The sequence below is a fragment of the Lacerta agilis genome, chromosome 4 (genome assembly GCF_009819535.1).
Source record: "Lacerta agilis isolate rLacAgi1 chromosome 4, rLacAgi1.pri, whole genome shotgun sequence".
In the NCBI taxonomy this organism is placed as follows: domain Eukaryota; kingdom Metazoa; phylum Chordata; class Lepidosauria; order Squamata; family Lacertidae; genus Lacerta; species Lacerta agilis.
The window spans coordinates 75,460,210-75,476,506 of NC_046315.1; the positions used below are offsets into that span (position 1 = coordinate 75,460,210).

Below are 16,297 nucleotides of genomic sequence, written 5' to 3' on the forward strand. Positions count from 1 at the left end.
AGTTTGGCCAAACTGTGGGAGGCAGTGAAGCATAGGCGTGCCTGGTGTGCTCTGGTCCATGGGGTCACGAAGAGTCGGACACGACTGAACAACTGAACAACAACAACACAAACAGTTACCCTTAAAGCCTTGGTAATAAAAAAATATTTTCACTGGATACCAAAAAGAAAATAATCCCTCTGACAGGTGTACCTCTGGGGGGGGGGGGAAAGCACCACAACCAGGAATGGTCTGTTTCGGGAGGGGGTGGGGCTTGTGTCACCTCCAAAGGCAAGCAGTTTGAAGACATCCCTTTAAAGATGATTGTAATAGATGGGCAGGTTATTTGGGGAATGAATTGTCCTTATGAGCTATGCTGTTCTCAGGATACATTTCAGGTTACAGCTCACAGGGCTGAATACCCTTCCATAATGAATCCGTTCTCTATGCATAGAATGTGAGTATATTAAGGAGCAAGCTGGGCTAGAGACCTTTTCCTTAACACCTCGTTTTCTTTGTGTAGTGAACTGTGCTTGGAGAAACAGGCTACCCTGTGAGGCCCCCTCCCCCCCCAAAAAAATCTCCAGTTATCCCATGCAGAAGACAGTTTGCCTCCTTGTCTACTGTCCATAATGGAGGTACTCAGAATGCTAGTTTTATTGTGGGAACACCCGTTAATTCTGATACTTTGAATCTCACCCTTGGACCTTTATTGATCCAAGCCAATACCTGATTTGTGCCCAGAAAACCAAAGAGACCAATTCAGGAACTGGGAAATAACTTTTAGTGTCTCATCTCTGTAAGGAGGAGACCCATTGATTTCAGTTCTCATTAGAACATCACAGTGCTATCCAAACTATGCCTACTCATAAGTAACCCTGCTGGATTCAGTAGGATTACTTCCAGGTATGTGAAGTTAGGGTTGCAGCTCTGGGCATCAAAGGCACAAAAATGACAACTGACAGTTGCCAGAGTTCACAATTTTGGACATATACTAGCTTCTCCAGGGCTTCAGTACAGGTATGTCTGGCTCACATGTTATTCAGATTAAAAGTAGATTTACCGTGCAGGAAAACATTTAATATGTTAGCTTCATGTTATGTTAGTAGAAGGCACATGCCTTCTACTGTTTCTTGGGGAAAACATCTGAGGCATGAATAATGTTCATTTTAGGAAATTTCTTTGGGTTAAGTTAAATTCAGTAGGAGCAGATGTGCCTGGATTTAGAATTCGATGTCTCGGAAATACGTATCCCAGTCCCACTGTGTGTGGGCTGAGATAAAAATCAACTGGATGGGAGCGGGGGGGGGGAGCTATTTTGTTCCCGAGGAGAGATTTAGAAGGCTGTATGGAATATATTCAAAGAAAAGTTGGTTTGTTTCAAGCCAACGAAGGCTCATTAAACATCCTCCTCGTTTCACAGGAGTTTGGTGATTAGAGATAAATACATAATGGGAAGATCCACTTCTCTCAAGCTGAGACAGCCGCAAAGGAAGTGGGCACAATTCCCACAGGTTATTTCGTTAATAAGATAACCCGCTCTCTTTATGATGTAAGCATGGCAACTTACCGACTGGCAGAATGGGAGTTTATTTAATTGGTGCTTTTCCTTTAAAAAAAACACCCCCCTCCCCCCAGGAACAGAACAATGACAAAGAATTAGATTAATCTGTTGAAAAGTCTGGTGCCTGGTAAGATTTGAATAGTGTGCTTCTTGTCTGTATAGGGAGCTGCACCTCGCTTTTGGTGTGGCCCAGCAAATATGTGAGCGTTTCCCCCTTATTTTAGACACATGAGGTCTGTAAGGAGATATTAGAGGAACTATGGAGGCGTTTAAGTCGCTTTGCATTAGCACAAAGCTCCTCGGTTCTTTTGGAATGGCTTCCTTCACAGAACAGAAGGAATGCAGGGAGCCCTGGCTGATAACAGTGATGGCTTAAGTGGCATGATGTGTTTTATGCACTTGCAAAATGTTTGTAAGTGGACGTTGTCGGCCTGCTGTTGTGCTTCCGACCCCCTAGAACAGGCAACCTAAGGCCAGTGGGCCGGATCCGGCCCAATCGCCTTCTAAATCCGGCCCGTGGACAGTCCGGGAATCGGTGTGTTTTTACATGAGTAGAATGTGTGCTTTTATTTAAAATGCATCTCTGAAGAAGAAGAGGAGTTTGGATTTGATATCCCGCTTTTCACTACCCGAAGGAGTCTCAAAGCGGCTAACAATCTCCTTTCCCTTCCTCCCCCACAACAAACACTCTGTGAGGTGAGTGGGGCTGAGAGACTTCAAAGAAGTGTGAGTAGCCCAAGGTCACCCAGCAGCTGCATGTGGAGGAGCGGAGACGCGAACCCGGTTCCCCAGATTACGAGTCTACCACTCTTAACCACTACACTACACTGGCTCTCTGGGTTATTTGTGGGGCATAGGAATTTGTTCATCCCCCCCCCCAATATAGTCCGGCCCACCACATGGTCTGAGGGACAGTGGACCGGCCCATGGCTGAAAAAGGTTGCTGACCCCTGCCCTAGAAGAAAACCCTTAAGTTTGCTTAAGCAAACTGGTACCAAATGCCTAGATGCTGTTACTGGCAGCACAAATCTTCATCCAGGATTCAGGGCAGCAACATCGGGGGCAACAGAACATTCTTGGCCTGTTCTATTATGTTTACATGGTAAATAGATCCAGCACTAAGAATCATGAAAAACATGAAGAAAATTAAAAATGGGAAGGGCCATCAGCATTAGTTAGCAACAATATTTGTGCCCGTGTTGCAGTGATGGAAGAGAGGAAGGAGGAAACGGAATACTGCTGGGGGGTGGCATATTTCTCCAGAGAATAAGGCCCCCAGAGGACTATCACCACACATGTAGCATTGCTTTATCTTAATACCTTATTTATTTTTTGCATAATGTACAACAATAATAAGTTATATATACAAAATTGCTACAATAGAAACATTTTGGCAGAAGTGCAGAATTAGTCTTCGCTTTCCCCCAACTCTTTTATTTATTGGGGGGGGGGGTTAATGCAAAATGAAATAATTTGAACCAGGCCTGTGTTCATGCTGGGACTGCACAAGGCCCTATTGTTTCCAAAGTTTTGAGGGGGGGGGAATAATTACTGTACTTTTTTGTGAAGTAGGTGGAAGAATAACCAAAGCAGAATACCTTTCTAAGTTGTAAAAACACAACAATGTAGATAGGAACTGGGGTAGGAAAGAGGTTTTCCGTTTATGTCAACTACAGAGCTACAAAATGAGGGACTGAAATGACCACATGTGGTGTTATAAGCCGCCAATTGTGTTCTGCAAGTAGGAAGAGGTTTGTGCTTGCAGCCGGACTTCTGACTTGGGGATTCTGCAAACCAAACTATGGGAGCACAAACATTTGCAGAAACTGATCTCTGCACAAGAAGCAGTGGCCCCTCCCCAGTTGACTACATTGCACAGAAATAGCATTTCCTCTGAGCTTTACAACTGAAAGCTAAACCTGTGCACCAGACTGCAGACCAGCGATTCCCTAACTTTGGTCTCCAGCTGCTGTTGGACTAGAACTCCTATCACCGCTAGCTAGCAGGACCCTAGCTAGCTAGTCAGGGATGATGGGAACTACAGTCCAGAAACATATGGGGCATTGGCGAGATCCAGCAGTCTGACCAGTGCTCAACATGAAGTAAGACAGCACTGGAGAATGTACTTCAGAATCCTTTGGGATTCTATTGCAGATGTCTGATCTAAACCATGTTGCATCGTTTCAGAGCTACTGACTCAAGTTGATAGTTGTGAGTGAGTGGGGCTTCTCTTTATGTGGTAGAATGTTTAAAAGCTTCAGGAAGCTGCACTGGCCAGGGAGGAATGAACTGTAATCAAATTATGCATTTGCAAATTAATTACATAAGGTATTCTTCATCATTATTCAGAGGGGAAAGGACATTTCGGAGATAGTAAAATATAGTTAGAAATCCAGTGCTCACAGGCTAACAAATTGGGTACCACACATGGGGAAACTAAATGACAATATTAAATATTCATCACATTGAACCCATTAGAGTGGAGTCTTTCGATTGCCATTTGTTTGCAGTTGAAGAGGCAGGGGGCAGGGCTGATTATAATTTTAAAGAATATGAGTTATAGTTTTATATCGGTTTTGCTCAGTCATGCAACTTGTAATTAAAAAAATACTGCTTTTTAAGACATGGTGTTTCTTTTAATAATAATAATAAATTACTGAAATCTGTCAACACAGCACTTTGTGGAGAACTGAACGGTAAATTAATAAACTTGCTAATTAAACAGCCCCTGGCTCCTGGACTCTGTAATTATGAGTTCACAAGGACCCCCATGCCAAGAAAAACGATTTCCTTGAGAGGAGATGGCCCTCATCTGAGCCCTAGGCCAAACTACCAGCTCATGGACAGTCTGCCAGCAACATTAGGTAGTTCTTGTGATCATTTCATAAAGCCATTTTAAAAAAAATGTATTGATCTTTAGAAATGTGTTGTTTCTTTTCTACTTTTCAAATGGGGGGGGGGGACCATACTTGCTTATTTTAAACATCTATTACATTGAATGGGGTGATTTCAATGGTGAGACCACACCTCACCCTAACTTTTGTAAGTAGTTATTTAATTATCACCTTAATATGGTTCACACTGACCCCTTCTGAGAAGCTTCAGACATCTGCAATAGAATCCCAAAGGATTCTGAAGTACATTCTCCAATGCTGTCTTAGTTCATGTTGAGCACTGGTCACACTGTTGGATCTTGCCATTGCACCGTATGAACTGAGGGCACACTCAAATACATGTCCAAAATTCCCCTGCACATTGACACATACTGGGAAATTCTGGTAACAGCGAACATGTTGACCCACTTCAATGACAAAGTGCTCCCTATTCCATCTTCTTCTTCTCCTCTCCAATTGCAGAAAGAGAGAAATCACCTATTTTTAGAGTAACCAAAGTTCTTTGCTAAATCTATCTGAATTCAAGGTACACAGGTCATTAAAACAAACCAGCACCCGACCAGAGTTTGATATTCTGGTTTGTATTCATCGAATGAACGAACGATAGGTCCCAGAGTTCAGGAAGAACAATGAACTGTGGTTAGCTCAAAAGCAAGAGATTTCGGTCTCTTCATGCCTAGGGGCAGGTGACGGGCAGCAGGAGCAATGAGGCTCACACAGACTCATTCTTGTAACGACAAACCATGAAAATGAACCAGACTCTGGTCTTTCAGAGAAACCTGCCCATCAATATTGATCTGATTAGTCAGTGCCTTGAAATCATAGCAGTTGCAGCCAACACAGAAGTAGCATTTCAAAATACCCTCTCTAAAAGGGTTGTGATGGTAAAGAATTTCATTAAATCTAAAGATGACTTGAACAAATAAATGAACAGCTTTGACTGAGGCATTAATATTTCCTACCTCGGTTGTGATCTAGTTGAAGATAGAATAAATGTCACCATATACTTCTATGCTTAGGTCTATATTTTTCCCTTCTGTAGCATAAAAGATGGTCAAAATAATATTTGTACTTAATGTATGTGTATGAGCATATTCATAAATAAATTATGCTAATTTTATAATTGGCATATATTTCCATTAGTATATGTGACAATATTTCTGAAATGTCTGTGGTGGACCACATGTGCCAAGATTTCAGCATATGCTGAAATTTTGAATAAACTGGACTATTGCCATCTACTTGGTCTAATTTCAACACACATAATCCAACTAATTTATGTCAATAAAATCTCACACGTGTGTTGTTGTTGTTGTTTTTTTTTTTAAAAAAATGGTTAACATTGGTTAATCCTTAATGTTATTTGAGAGGAAACTGACATTTGGTTAAATGCTAGATGTATTAGAACTGACATTCGTATTATCTGTATCAGGCAACACTGTATCTGATAGTAGTTACTAATTGCTGAGGACTGAGACAAAATTAAACCATAGCGATTACATCAGATTTCTTCAGAGCCTGCAATGATACTGGCAGGCTGATGTGTATCTGTGCTTGTAAAAGGAGTCTGATATCCTCTTAACAGGCCAAGTCAGTCTCATTCAAGACATCTTCAGCCTGTGCTTCTTTCATTACTTTTATGATGAACCAGTAACAATCCTTGGCTCGTTTTATACTTGGAACAACAGAAAATGCTACTGAATTCTGAAGGCCGTCCATGCTTTTTCAGATTCCATTCCATAATGAGTCCCATTGCTCTCGGAATCCGTATCCACATGCATTGTTTAGAAACGAAGGCAACTGAAACACATGTCACGAGGCCACCACCGGATCAGGTTTAGGTATCACTTGGGCCCACTCCAAGATATCCGCGCAGAGAGACTCCACGGCATCTAGCCGCTCAATCTGCACTAGTTTTGTTAGTAGTTCTGGGATACTGTAGCCTGCTGTGCTGATGCGGTCGAAGAGCTGCATGCCGTCTGTCATGCCACCTATTTCGTCGCGCTTCAGTCCAAAGCTCTCGGCGAGGTGGCGCCAGGTCTTCACAATGGCTTTCTCGGTGTTGTACGTGGAGCTGAGCATCCTGCTGGTCTTCTCCAGACAATCAAACGGGAGCTCTGTGGGACTGAGGCCTAAAAAGAAAGTTCAGAGGGTCATGTTTACTGAGCTCTCTTCTCCATGTCTGACATGTAGTGCCTCTTCTGGGCAAGGCTGAGGAACATGTGGCCTTCCAAAAGTTGATGGACTCCCAACGTCCATCAGCCCCAGCTAGCTTGGCCCATGGTCAGAGATGATGGGAGTTGTAGCCCAACATCATTTAGAGGGCCACAGGTTCTCCATATTCAGAATATTACTTTATTAACATTAACGTGTACTCGCAATGCTTTTCATCAAATCATAGAATCGCATAGTTGGAAGGGACCCTGAGGATCATGTAGTCCAACTCCCTGCAATGCAATAATATGCAGCTGCCCCATATGGGGATCGAACCTGCAACCTTGGCATTATCAGCAACACACTCTAGCCAACTGAGCTATCCATATTTGTTTTATAGTATTAGTTATCTATGAAATTACCCCCCCTTTTTTACCATTGCATGTGTTTTCCCACATACTGATTATTCTTCCAGCACAAGGTTATTAGTTTCTGTTACTTTCATTTCACCTTGCAATAGAAATAATGTCAATTAATTCAGCACATTCCCCTTCCTTGTTTTGCTGCTGTTTCCTTTTCGCATCTTCCTGGCATAAGCTGACAGCCAACCTTCATATGAGGCTGAAAAATTTAATTGGGAGGTCTTATGCCTACAGGCAGGGACGCGGGTGGCACTGTGGGTTAAACCACAGAGCCTAGGGCTTGCCGATCAGAAGGTTGGTGGTTTGAATCCCCACGATGGGGTGAGCTGTTGCTCGGTCCCTGCTCCTGCCAACCTAGCAGTTCGAAAGCACGTCAAAGTGCTAGTGCTCCGGCGGAAAGGTAAATGGCGTTTCCATGCAGTACTCTGGTTCACCAGAAGCGGCTTAGTCATGCTGGCCACATGACCTGGAAGTTGTACGCCGGCTCCCTCAGCCAATAAAGTGAGGTGAGAACCGCAACCCCAGAGTCGCCTGCGACTGCAGCTAATGGTCAGGGGTCCCTTTACCTTTACCTATGCCTACAGGCAGGGCCAGATTTAGGTTTGATGTGGCCCTAAGCTACTGAAGGTAATAGGGCCCTTTATATGTCCAGCTGTCCTTTGTCAACAACAAATTGTCGCTGTTTTTTCTGTTGAATGGTAATTTATGGACCTAATAGGTATTTGCACATAACAATATGTATTTTATCAAAATAATTGTTGAACTGAAATACAATAATAGTTTTTTTCCTTTAATTTTTTTTGGGGGGCCCCAAGAAAGTGGGGCCCTAAGCTATAGCTTGTTTAGCTTATACATAAATCTGGCACTGCCTGCAGGAGAGGTTGAAGCTTCCCGTTTTCATTAAAAGCAAAAAGTGTCCATTGGTGATCACTGGAACCCCCAACAAAGAGAACCTCTTTTTAAAAAAATATTATTGTCATCTCTGGGCTGACCCATATTTCAAGTAAAGGGTGAAATTCCTGGTGAGGCCTACCACTTTCCCAATCTTATCCTGAAGTCAAAAACAAGAGAATTTTCGAAACGCATCTTCTGAGGTAAAAAGGAAAGGCGGGGGTGGGGGTGGAACAGATGCAAATGCTTCTGGAAAGAAAAATGCCTATGTGGCTGTAGGTTTATTCTCACAGACAATAAATATTTTGCTATCGCTTATGTTCTTGAAGAATCTTGCGACCAAAGTGGGCTTAAAAAGGAAAAAAAAATAGTAATCAAGCAACGCTTTTCCACACTTCCTCCAGCCAAAATGGCAGGAGGGCTGTCATATCTATCTATCTATATAGATTGGTTGCAGAGCTGTGCAGGGCTGTTAACAAGGATTTCTCACAGGTAAACGCGTACAGTATAGGAATTCAGCCTAAAGCACTAGCCTTAACTATAGCACTGGGTGATATTTTATTCTGCCGTTCAGACAGATTGCTTCCAAAATTACCTCACCTCCAGAGTTGGGCTTATCTGAATCTATCGCCTGTGACATATTAGCCACCTTGAAGCTATGTAGCAAATAATGTGGCTATAAATTAATGTGTTTTCTTTTCACTCACCTTCTGCAACGCTGCATACGTTGGCGTACAGATCAAGTATCTTTTTCCGCCGGCTTTGTATCTAAGGAAAATAAAAGATGATTTTTATTTCAAAGTGGACCTCCATCCTCAGGTGTTTGATGAGCAGAGGGGGAGGAGTTGTGTGTATTCTACGATTCCCTATAAAGAATGGGGTTTGGTATTGGGTGCAGAACGCCAATTCCTATGAACTTCATTGGTGGCAGTGGTGGGGTCTTTGTAAGGATGGTAAAGCCCACTTTTAGCATTTATAGTTGTGGAGACGTGCTTATTTTTTCCAGGCATTGTCTAGTGAAAACTGACATCAGAAGTGTGGCTAAATACAGTTTTCAAGTAGTTAGGGTAGGCCTTCCGCCGCCAACCCATATAGCTGTTTCCCTAGTTACGTTACAAGCAGGATAGCAAAATTATTGGGTTTTTTTAAAAGTTAATACGAGCATACCGTATTTTTCGCTCCATAAGACACACTTTTTTCCTCCTGAAAAGTAAGGGGAAGTATCTGTGCGTCTTATGGAGCGAATGGTGGTCCCTGGAGCTGAATTGCCCAGGGGCCAAAAGAGGATCATGCTTTTTATTTTACAAAGAGAAAAGGGGGTGTTGAAAGGATCCCGCTCAGCAGCTGATCAGCAAGAGATCGGGAAAGAGATGAGAATCCCGGCTCCCTTTCAGCCTCGCCCTCTTACCCAGGTCTCCATTGTTGAATGTGCTGCAGAAAGAGGTTGTTTGTTTCCCCAGCAACATGTGACTGGCTGATTAAATTATCTGTCTGGAAACTGTAGAAAAGGCTCCCTTTCCTTTAGAAGCTGTAGAAATGTGAGTTGAGCCCCATAAAAATGGGGCTTTCCCCCCTTTGCAAAAGGAGCCTTGCTTTTCCCCCTTTGCAAAAAAGCTGCAAAACTTTTAGCTGATCCTAAAAAAACAGGGCTTTTAGAAGAGGAAAACCAGAAAAATATTTTTTTTCTTGTTTCTTCCTCTAAAAACAAGGTGTACCCTATGGTCCGGTGCGCCCTATGGAGCGAAAAATATGGTAATTACAATTGTTTAATAGGCTGCTGAATCTTTAATATGAGCCAAAGGTGTGTGAGCATAAGGCAATTCTACTCACATAATGTGGCCCCGGTAGGAAGAAAGATCATCCCACTGGTAGGCTAGCAGCAGTGGCATAGTGTGTGTGGGGGGGCAGGGGGCCATTTTCCCGGACACACAATCTGGGGAGTGTGTGAAACAGACACCCCCTGCAGAGATCCCCATCATGCACCCTCTGCCCCCCGCCCGCCCAGCACACGAGTGTTTGCACAGCAGGGACAGGAGTTGTGGAGCAGAGGTTGAAGAGCACCCTCCATGGTTGGCAGCGAGTGCTGGATGAGCGCACTCCATCTCTGGCTGGTGCGCATGCGAAGCATACCTGCCCCAGGCCCTGGCAAATGGCAGTACACCCCTGGCCGGTAGGCTTGATCCCACAACTACTGCCACACACCCCATGTGCATTCATTAGGCTTGTAATGTGGGCAGGGGGCGTCAAAAACGAAATAATAAAAGTATACAAAATTTGAGTCTCGATCTGGTCTTAGCGTGTCCTCCTTTGACAGGAACCAACTACAGAAACATCTTCGTTTTGTCTTCAATTATATTTGCGAAGTTTCCATAGGAAAGATAGTTCTGTGAAATTAATGACTGGACTAGAGGCTTTCATGCAGTATGCTGCTGAGGTGACAGAAGAGTTAAAAGTCTAACGGATGCAGAGTCTGTTCATGTCCACTACCCCTTTAAGGAGTGTTTGCATTACCCCTGCACAAGATCATCCCCTGCCTTGGACCAATTGGACATTTCTGCTTACATGTTCCAGCGCTTAATTGCTCTTTGAACAGACACTGTCCAGAGTTTGCAGGAAGAATACATAAAATATCACGGTTGCATCTCATGGCTTGAGACCATGTGATTTGTAGGGCACAAACATCTGTGGTGAATCAAGCAATTCTGCATACACCTCCTGAAAGAGGGTTATAAATTCTGAGAGATGGTGGCCCCGTGAAGAACCTGCTTTGCCATGAAACTTGTTAGGAGAACTGGTGGAGCAAAAAACTGATTTCATAAAAGCTTTTTGGCAAGCTTCATTTAGACAGTATTGCTGTATTGGCAATACAGCCAGCTGCATCAAGGTCCCACAACAGCCCTTCACAGATCACAACATCTCATAGATATGAGAGGGAGCAGCGGGGTCCTTAGTGCTACCCTTTTACCCGAGCCACGTGCCTGTAACCATTCCAGGACATGGAGACAATATGGAAGGGACTGTGGCTCACTGGCAGAACACCTGCTTTTTGTGCAGATCTCAGGTTCAATCCCTGGCATCTCCAGGTAGGGCCGGGAGAGAGCCATGTCTGAAATCCTGGACAACCAATCCACGTAGAGATGACTGAGCTAGACAGGCTAGACAGATGCAGGGGTTGCCTTTCAATCGCTACCTAAAATATTAACGAACATAATCACATTTCATATGAATGAAATATGTGAGCTCAGTCAGAACTTAAGTTTGCTATTTCATTTTCAATCCCAGTAACCCTGTAAGATTAAAAAACTGGATACAGTCTTTCTCCACCATCTAATGGAGGCTCTCGCTGAGGCCATGCCACAGAGCTTAAGCCGCACAGTTATTGATATTTTATGTATTCTTCTTTCCAACAATGCCTGATGGAAGAGCAGCTAGCTAGCTGCTCAAGCAGACGGGGAAGTGGCACTTGACCCAATGCCCTTTTTAAAACTCCAGGTGAGACTTACGCCAGTGGATTTGTTGTTTGTGGAAGATTTATCTCTGGCTAAATGGACGAGAGACAACAAGCACAGTTCTGGCGTCCCTTGCTTGTCAATCGCAGCTTCTTCGTCGCTGTCCATACTACGACTTAAAAGCCTCTCATTCTCTGAAGAAGCATCATTTTCACTGGAAAGAGGGGAGGAAAACAGAAGGGTTGCTTTTCTAAGTGATGCAATGAGGCAACAGGGCTTCTTGTGGTGGGGGGAACCCTCTTCTCTCATACCCTCCATTGCATCCTAATTTGGAAATGAAAGACCAATAAGATCTGCTCTATGCTTTTCTAATTCCAGAGGCTTTTATAGTCAGATGCCCCAAACCAGCCGTGTATTCCAGGTATGGAGAAAACTGGTGCTCTCAGGCCAGAGAGCTCCCTGGTTCAGGGTGACCTGCCTATTGATTACCACTGAGCTTTTAATTCTTTGCTAACATGGACAAACCCTCCAAGTGACAGTCCCAGATTTACAGAAGTCACCCCAGTTTCTGATTTGACCCTGGAATGTCCCGCTTTTCCTTAGGACGTCCCCATTTGCATCAGCAAAATGTTTGAGGGTATGGAATAGTATATCCCCAGGGCATTTTTTTTTTTTAAGCCGGAACTCACTAGAACTCAGTTCCAGCACCTCTCAGATGGGAAGCCATTCAGAGAGAACTGGGGAGGCATTTTCTTTTTTTTAGAAAAATAGCACCAAACGTCCCTATTTTTATCGGAGAAATGCTGGAGGGTATGCATGGATTGAGGCCTCACATTAAAATTACTGGTGACTGAGCCTGGTGCAAGGGATTCTTGTATCCACCTGAGCACCAGGGCTTTAGCTCTTTGTAGTTTTAATTTCAAATCAACTGACAGAAGTTCAATCCTTTTCCTTAAAAAAAAATAATACTACTAAAGTGCTTGTGCTGCAACACTTTCCTGTGACAAATTCCATCTTCCCCCCACTCCACCACCCACTTAATGTAAATAAACTTTCCTTCCAGATCTGTGGTGGCAAGACCAGTAGGAACCTCAAGCTTGGGTCTAAATATGCCCCTCCTGGTCTCTTTCCCCAGGTTTTAGGGCCCTCCCTAGGTCCTAAGAGAGAGTCATATGTGTGTCTGTGTGTACCCTCATCTATCTAGAGATCTAGGTCACATCCACCATACATTTTAAGCACAAGACTTCCTGCAAAGAACACTGGGCACTGTGTTTTATTAAGGGTGCTGGGAATTGTAGCTCTGTGTGGGGTAAACGGTGGTTTTCAGGTTTCCTTGGGGGAAGCTGCCCACCACTATTAATGATATAAATGTGCTTTAAATATGTGGTGCGGATGTGATTGTAGATACGGTGGTACCTCGGTTAACGAACTTAATCCGTTCCGTATATACATCTCTGACTTTAGTTTGGCTGGAATGCGGCCTACTGTCGAGAGTTAAGTGTCATGTCCTGTCGACTATAATCATGCTTCTTCCCTGCTATTAGCATGCTTGTTTTTCTGTCACATACCTCTTGACAACCTTCGCTGGAGTTGCAGTTAATTTTCCAAACTCGTCTTTCTCTGAGAAAATCACCACATTTTCTGCAAATAAATAATAAAAAAAATGAGGGAAAGGGTTTGAAACGGTCAACGGATCACAGTTGTGAACGTAATTCCCTCGCTGTCACCTGCGTATGGGTGTTTTGGAACAAATCACTGAATTGTGGTGCCGAGCCTTAAATTAGTCAAGGAAAGGATTGCAGGCAGAAGGATGTTTTCAAGGTTACATAGATGCCTTTCCAATTATTATTATACTAAATGGAATTTGAGTCTGAGCAGTTTAAAGTTTAAATTAACACGGGGCATTGCCTCAGGGCAAATTAAGCTGTGTGGGATCTGAAGTGTGTAAAAAGGAGAAATTAAAAAAAAAAAAAACTGTTCAAACCTTGTACTTCTTTTTTCTCTCCCTGCATATTGGCCTGGGCTTCTACAGTCTTCACAGAATGGCTGGTGCAGCAAGCTGGAATTTAAAAATCACGCCTCTTGTTAAAACCCATTCTTGGCAGATGCCTATGTACAGCATCCCAGAAGTCAGAATTCTTTTTGCTGACGGGCAGTTACCTTGAGCCGAAGTTTTCGTTTTCACAATGTAAAACATGATGATCAGGACAATAGCGATTGCCATTATGAAAATAGTTGACATGGCAATGATAAGAGCAGTTGCAAGGTGTCCTTGACTGGAAAGGTCTCCTGAAAACAGAGACAGATTATTAGAGCTACTGCTGCAAACCCATTAAAGGCAGTTAAAAGTATTGACCATATGAGCTTGTCTCTAGTCACCGATTATGAAATACATTTGTATAGGATAGCACAAATATTTCCAAAACATTTCTGAAACAGGAAGCACACTTCCTTTACTTCCCATATCTGCTGCCTGGATAATTCGGGGGGGGGGGGCATTTTTACCATTATTAAGGCTGAGGTCCCGTATCTACTTAAGCTGGCAGTAAGTCTCATTGAACTCCATGGAGCTTACTTTTGAGTAGGGTGTGCACAGGAATATACTGTAAGGCTACAATGTCAGGCAAAGTTACGTGCAAATAAATTCCACTGGGCTTGGAAGAACACTAATCTTGTATTTTCATTTACTTGGCTTGCAGCTTTTTTACTTGCAGTAGAATGCCAGATGTAGTCTTTATAATTCAGAGTCAGTATTGCATGTGCGTTTGTGCTTCCAAGTGGCCAGGATTTTGCAGGATGGAGGTGACCTCCTTCTTTACACCTTCCGTGGAATCAGTTTTTGGAAATGTAGCTTTACCCATTTCAGATCTGAGACCTGAACCTGACATTACGCTATTTTCTTCCCCTTGGTTTCAAAAGCATTTGGGTATGTCTGCTGTTTAGGTGTGGATTGTGCCATTGCTAATGTTTCAAGTCCATCTGGCAAATGTGGGTTTGTACAGTTAAAATGGATTTAAGCTCTCTGTTGCCCTAGCACAACATATCCATGAAAAAAACAACAACGGATATTTTGCAGTTAAGAAAGTGATGGTGAAAAGTGTGGGATTAATGGAATGATTAATAAGATAATGTGCAAACGCCCTGGAACAAAACCAAGAGGAATGGTCATTGTCATATAACCTCCCTGTAAACAAATTAGAATGAATGCTCGATAAAGTCTGAATATCATCTAACTGCTGTTTCAGCTTTGTGCAAGGAAATCAGGATAAATGCCCCATAAATAGGTTGCCTAGCCCTAAAATTCAAACTGAAACTGTCTCTATCCCCCCCCCCACACACACACCTTCACGGCACAGAGCACACTCCTGCAGGTGAAATTGCCCGTTCAAGAAATTGCCATTTAACTGTTAGCAAGCTTGCACTACTGGATTCCCCTACCCTAAATTGTTTGTGAGTGTATCAAAATGTTACGTTAATTGTTGAATATGAAAATTTTCAAAGAAGCAATTCATTTTTCATATGTGCCAATGCAGGCCTTTTCATAGTGGTAGTGTTGTGTGTTGGTTTTTTTGTGTTTTTTTTAAACCCACCACTAATGAGTAATTGCAAGCAAAGTCCATTTGCAGCCAGATTTGCTGTAAAATTCTCTTCCCCAGTTACTTTGAAATAAATAAACAAAGTAGCTTTCATGAATAACCCATTTATTTAAAAGCTACTCTCTTACAGCAAAATCATCTGGTTTTGTTTCCTTTTTCTGCTGTTTACTTGCTTGTTTGAAATATGCTCTTGATACACATTTCTGGGCTAAGGCGAAACACTGCAGTCAGTTGCCAATATTCATTAGTGTGTCAAATCTTTGTTTGTGGAGCTGGATTTGCTGAATGGATGTGTTCCCGATTCAAGAGTAATTGGCCCTGCTTAGCAATTGTGTTTAAAGTCGGCTAAAGTGCCCCTTGCTTTGCAGCGAACAAAGTTATGACCACTGTGAGTGCCTTACACACTTTACTAAGTGTTTGGATTGGGATCAGTAAATGACTTCCCCCCCCATCAATTTTCTGGTGACCTGATTTCCTTGACTTTGTGCCCCATAATGACACATCTGACTGTATTAGCACCAAAAGAGATTGCTCACATCATCACATGGCTAAAATGAACAAAATTCCCACAATCCAAATAAACCTCATTTGATGAGATAAAGGAGCTAAATTAACTTTTCATCTAAATAAATAGACCTCGTTTGCAAAGTTCATTGTAAAACTCTTCTAAAGCGTGTTGATTGCTGCTGAAATATTTTTAATGATACTTCATCTATGAGAAAACCATGAAATGAAATTAAAGCACATACTTTAAGCCTGACAGGCCCATAGGCTGAGTAAAAAAACCCACACGTTTAAATAGAAACAGCTCAGACTTCTGAGACGGCACATCAAGCACACATCTCTGTAGGGAAGAAGGCACCTTGCTTCCCTGACTGCTCAGTCTTCCAGCCTCCCAGGATTATATACCAAAAGCCAACTCAAGAAAATGCTAAAAGGGGATCTGGGCTGCTTTTCTTACCTTTGTGCACATGCTGGAAAGGAGAATGGGTACTTGTTCCAGAAGTAATTGGAAAACTGGCTGACATGCCAGAGGTAACGCCTGCACCTATCATAATAAAAAAAAAACAAATTTGCCATAAATTTTCCTGGTGGTGCTTGTAAAATCCCAGCCATGAATTGATGCATTTGTGAACTGACAGCACAGTTACTTAACTTGCATGAATTTCCCGTCCATTTAAAAGCCAATGCTTACAATTCAAATGTCAAACACCTAAATGTGGATTTATGATGCCGAGCTGTGAAAAATGCATTTGGCACGCATTTATTTCTGAACCTAGAGATGTGCCAGCTGAACACCAACGCAAGAGGCACAGCAGTGCAAACCTAAACTTGGTTTCCCCCCCCC

General features: G+C 42.8%; 1 protein-coding gene across 1 annotated transcript in view; it reads right to left on the minus strand.

The window, feature by feature from the left end:
- Window positions 1-5,764: 5,764 nt before the first annotated feature.
- EDAR (ectodysplasin A receptor) overlaps window positions 5,765-16,297 on the minus strand; it is a 61,318-nt gene continuing 50,785 nt past the window's right edge. Inside the window, exons 7-13 of the mRNA XM_033147685.1 lie at window positions 15,911-15,997; window positions 13,514-13,642; window positions 13,338-13,412; window positions 12,922-12,994; window positions 11,408-11,567; window positions 8,612-8,672; window positions 5,765-6,569 (exon numbers count right to left, since the gene is read on the minus strand). Of these exons, the coding sequence (XP_033003576.1) occupies window positions 6,250-6,569; window positions 8,612-8,672; window positions 11,408-11,567; window positions 12,922-12,994; window positions 13,338-13,412; window positions 13,514-13,642; window positions 15,911-15,997 (905 nt within the window). The 3' untranslated portion in view covers window positions 5,765-6,249. The remainder of the gene's footprint in view (window positions 6,570-8,611; window positions 8,673-11,407; window positions 11,568-12,921; window positions 12,995-13,337; window positions 13,413-13,513; window positions 13,643-15,910; window positions 15,998-16,297) is intronic.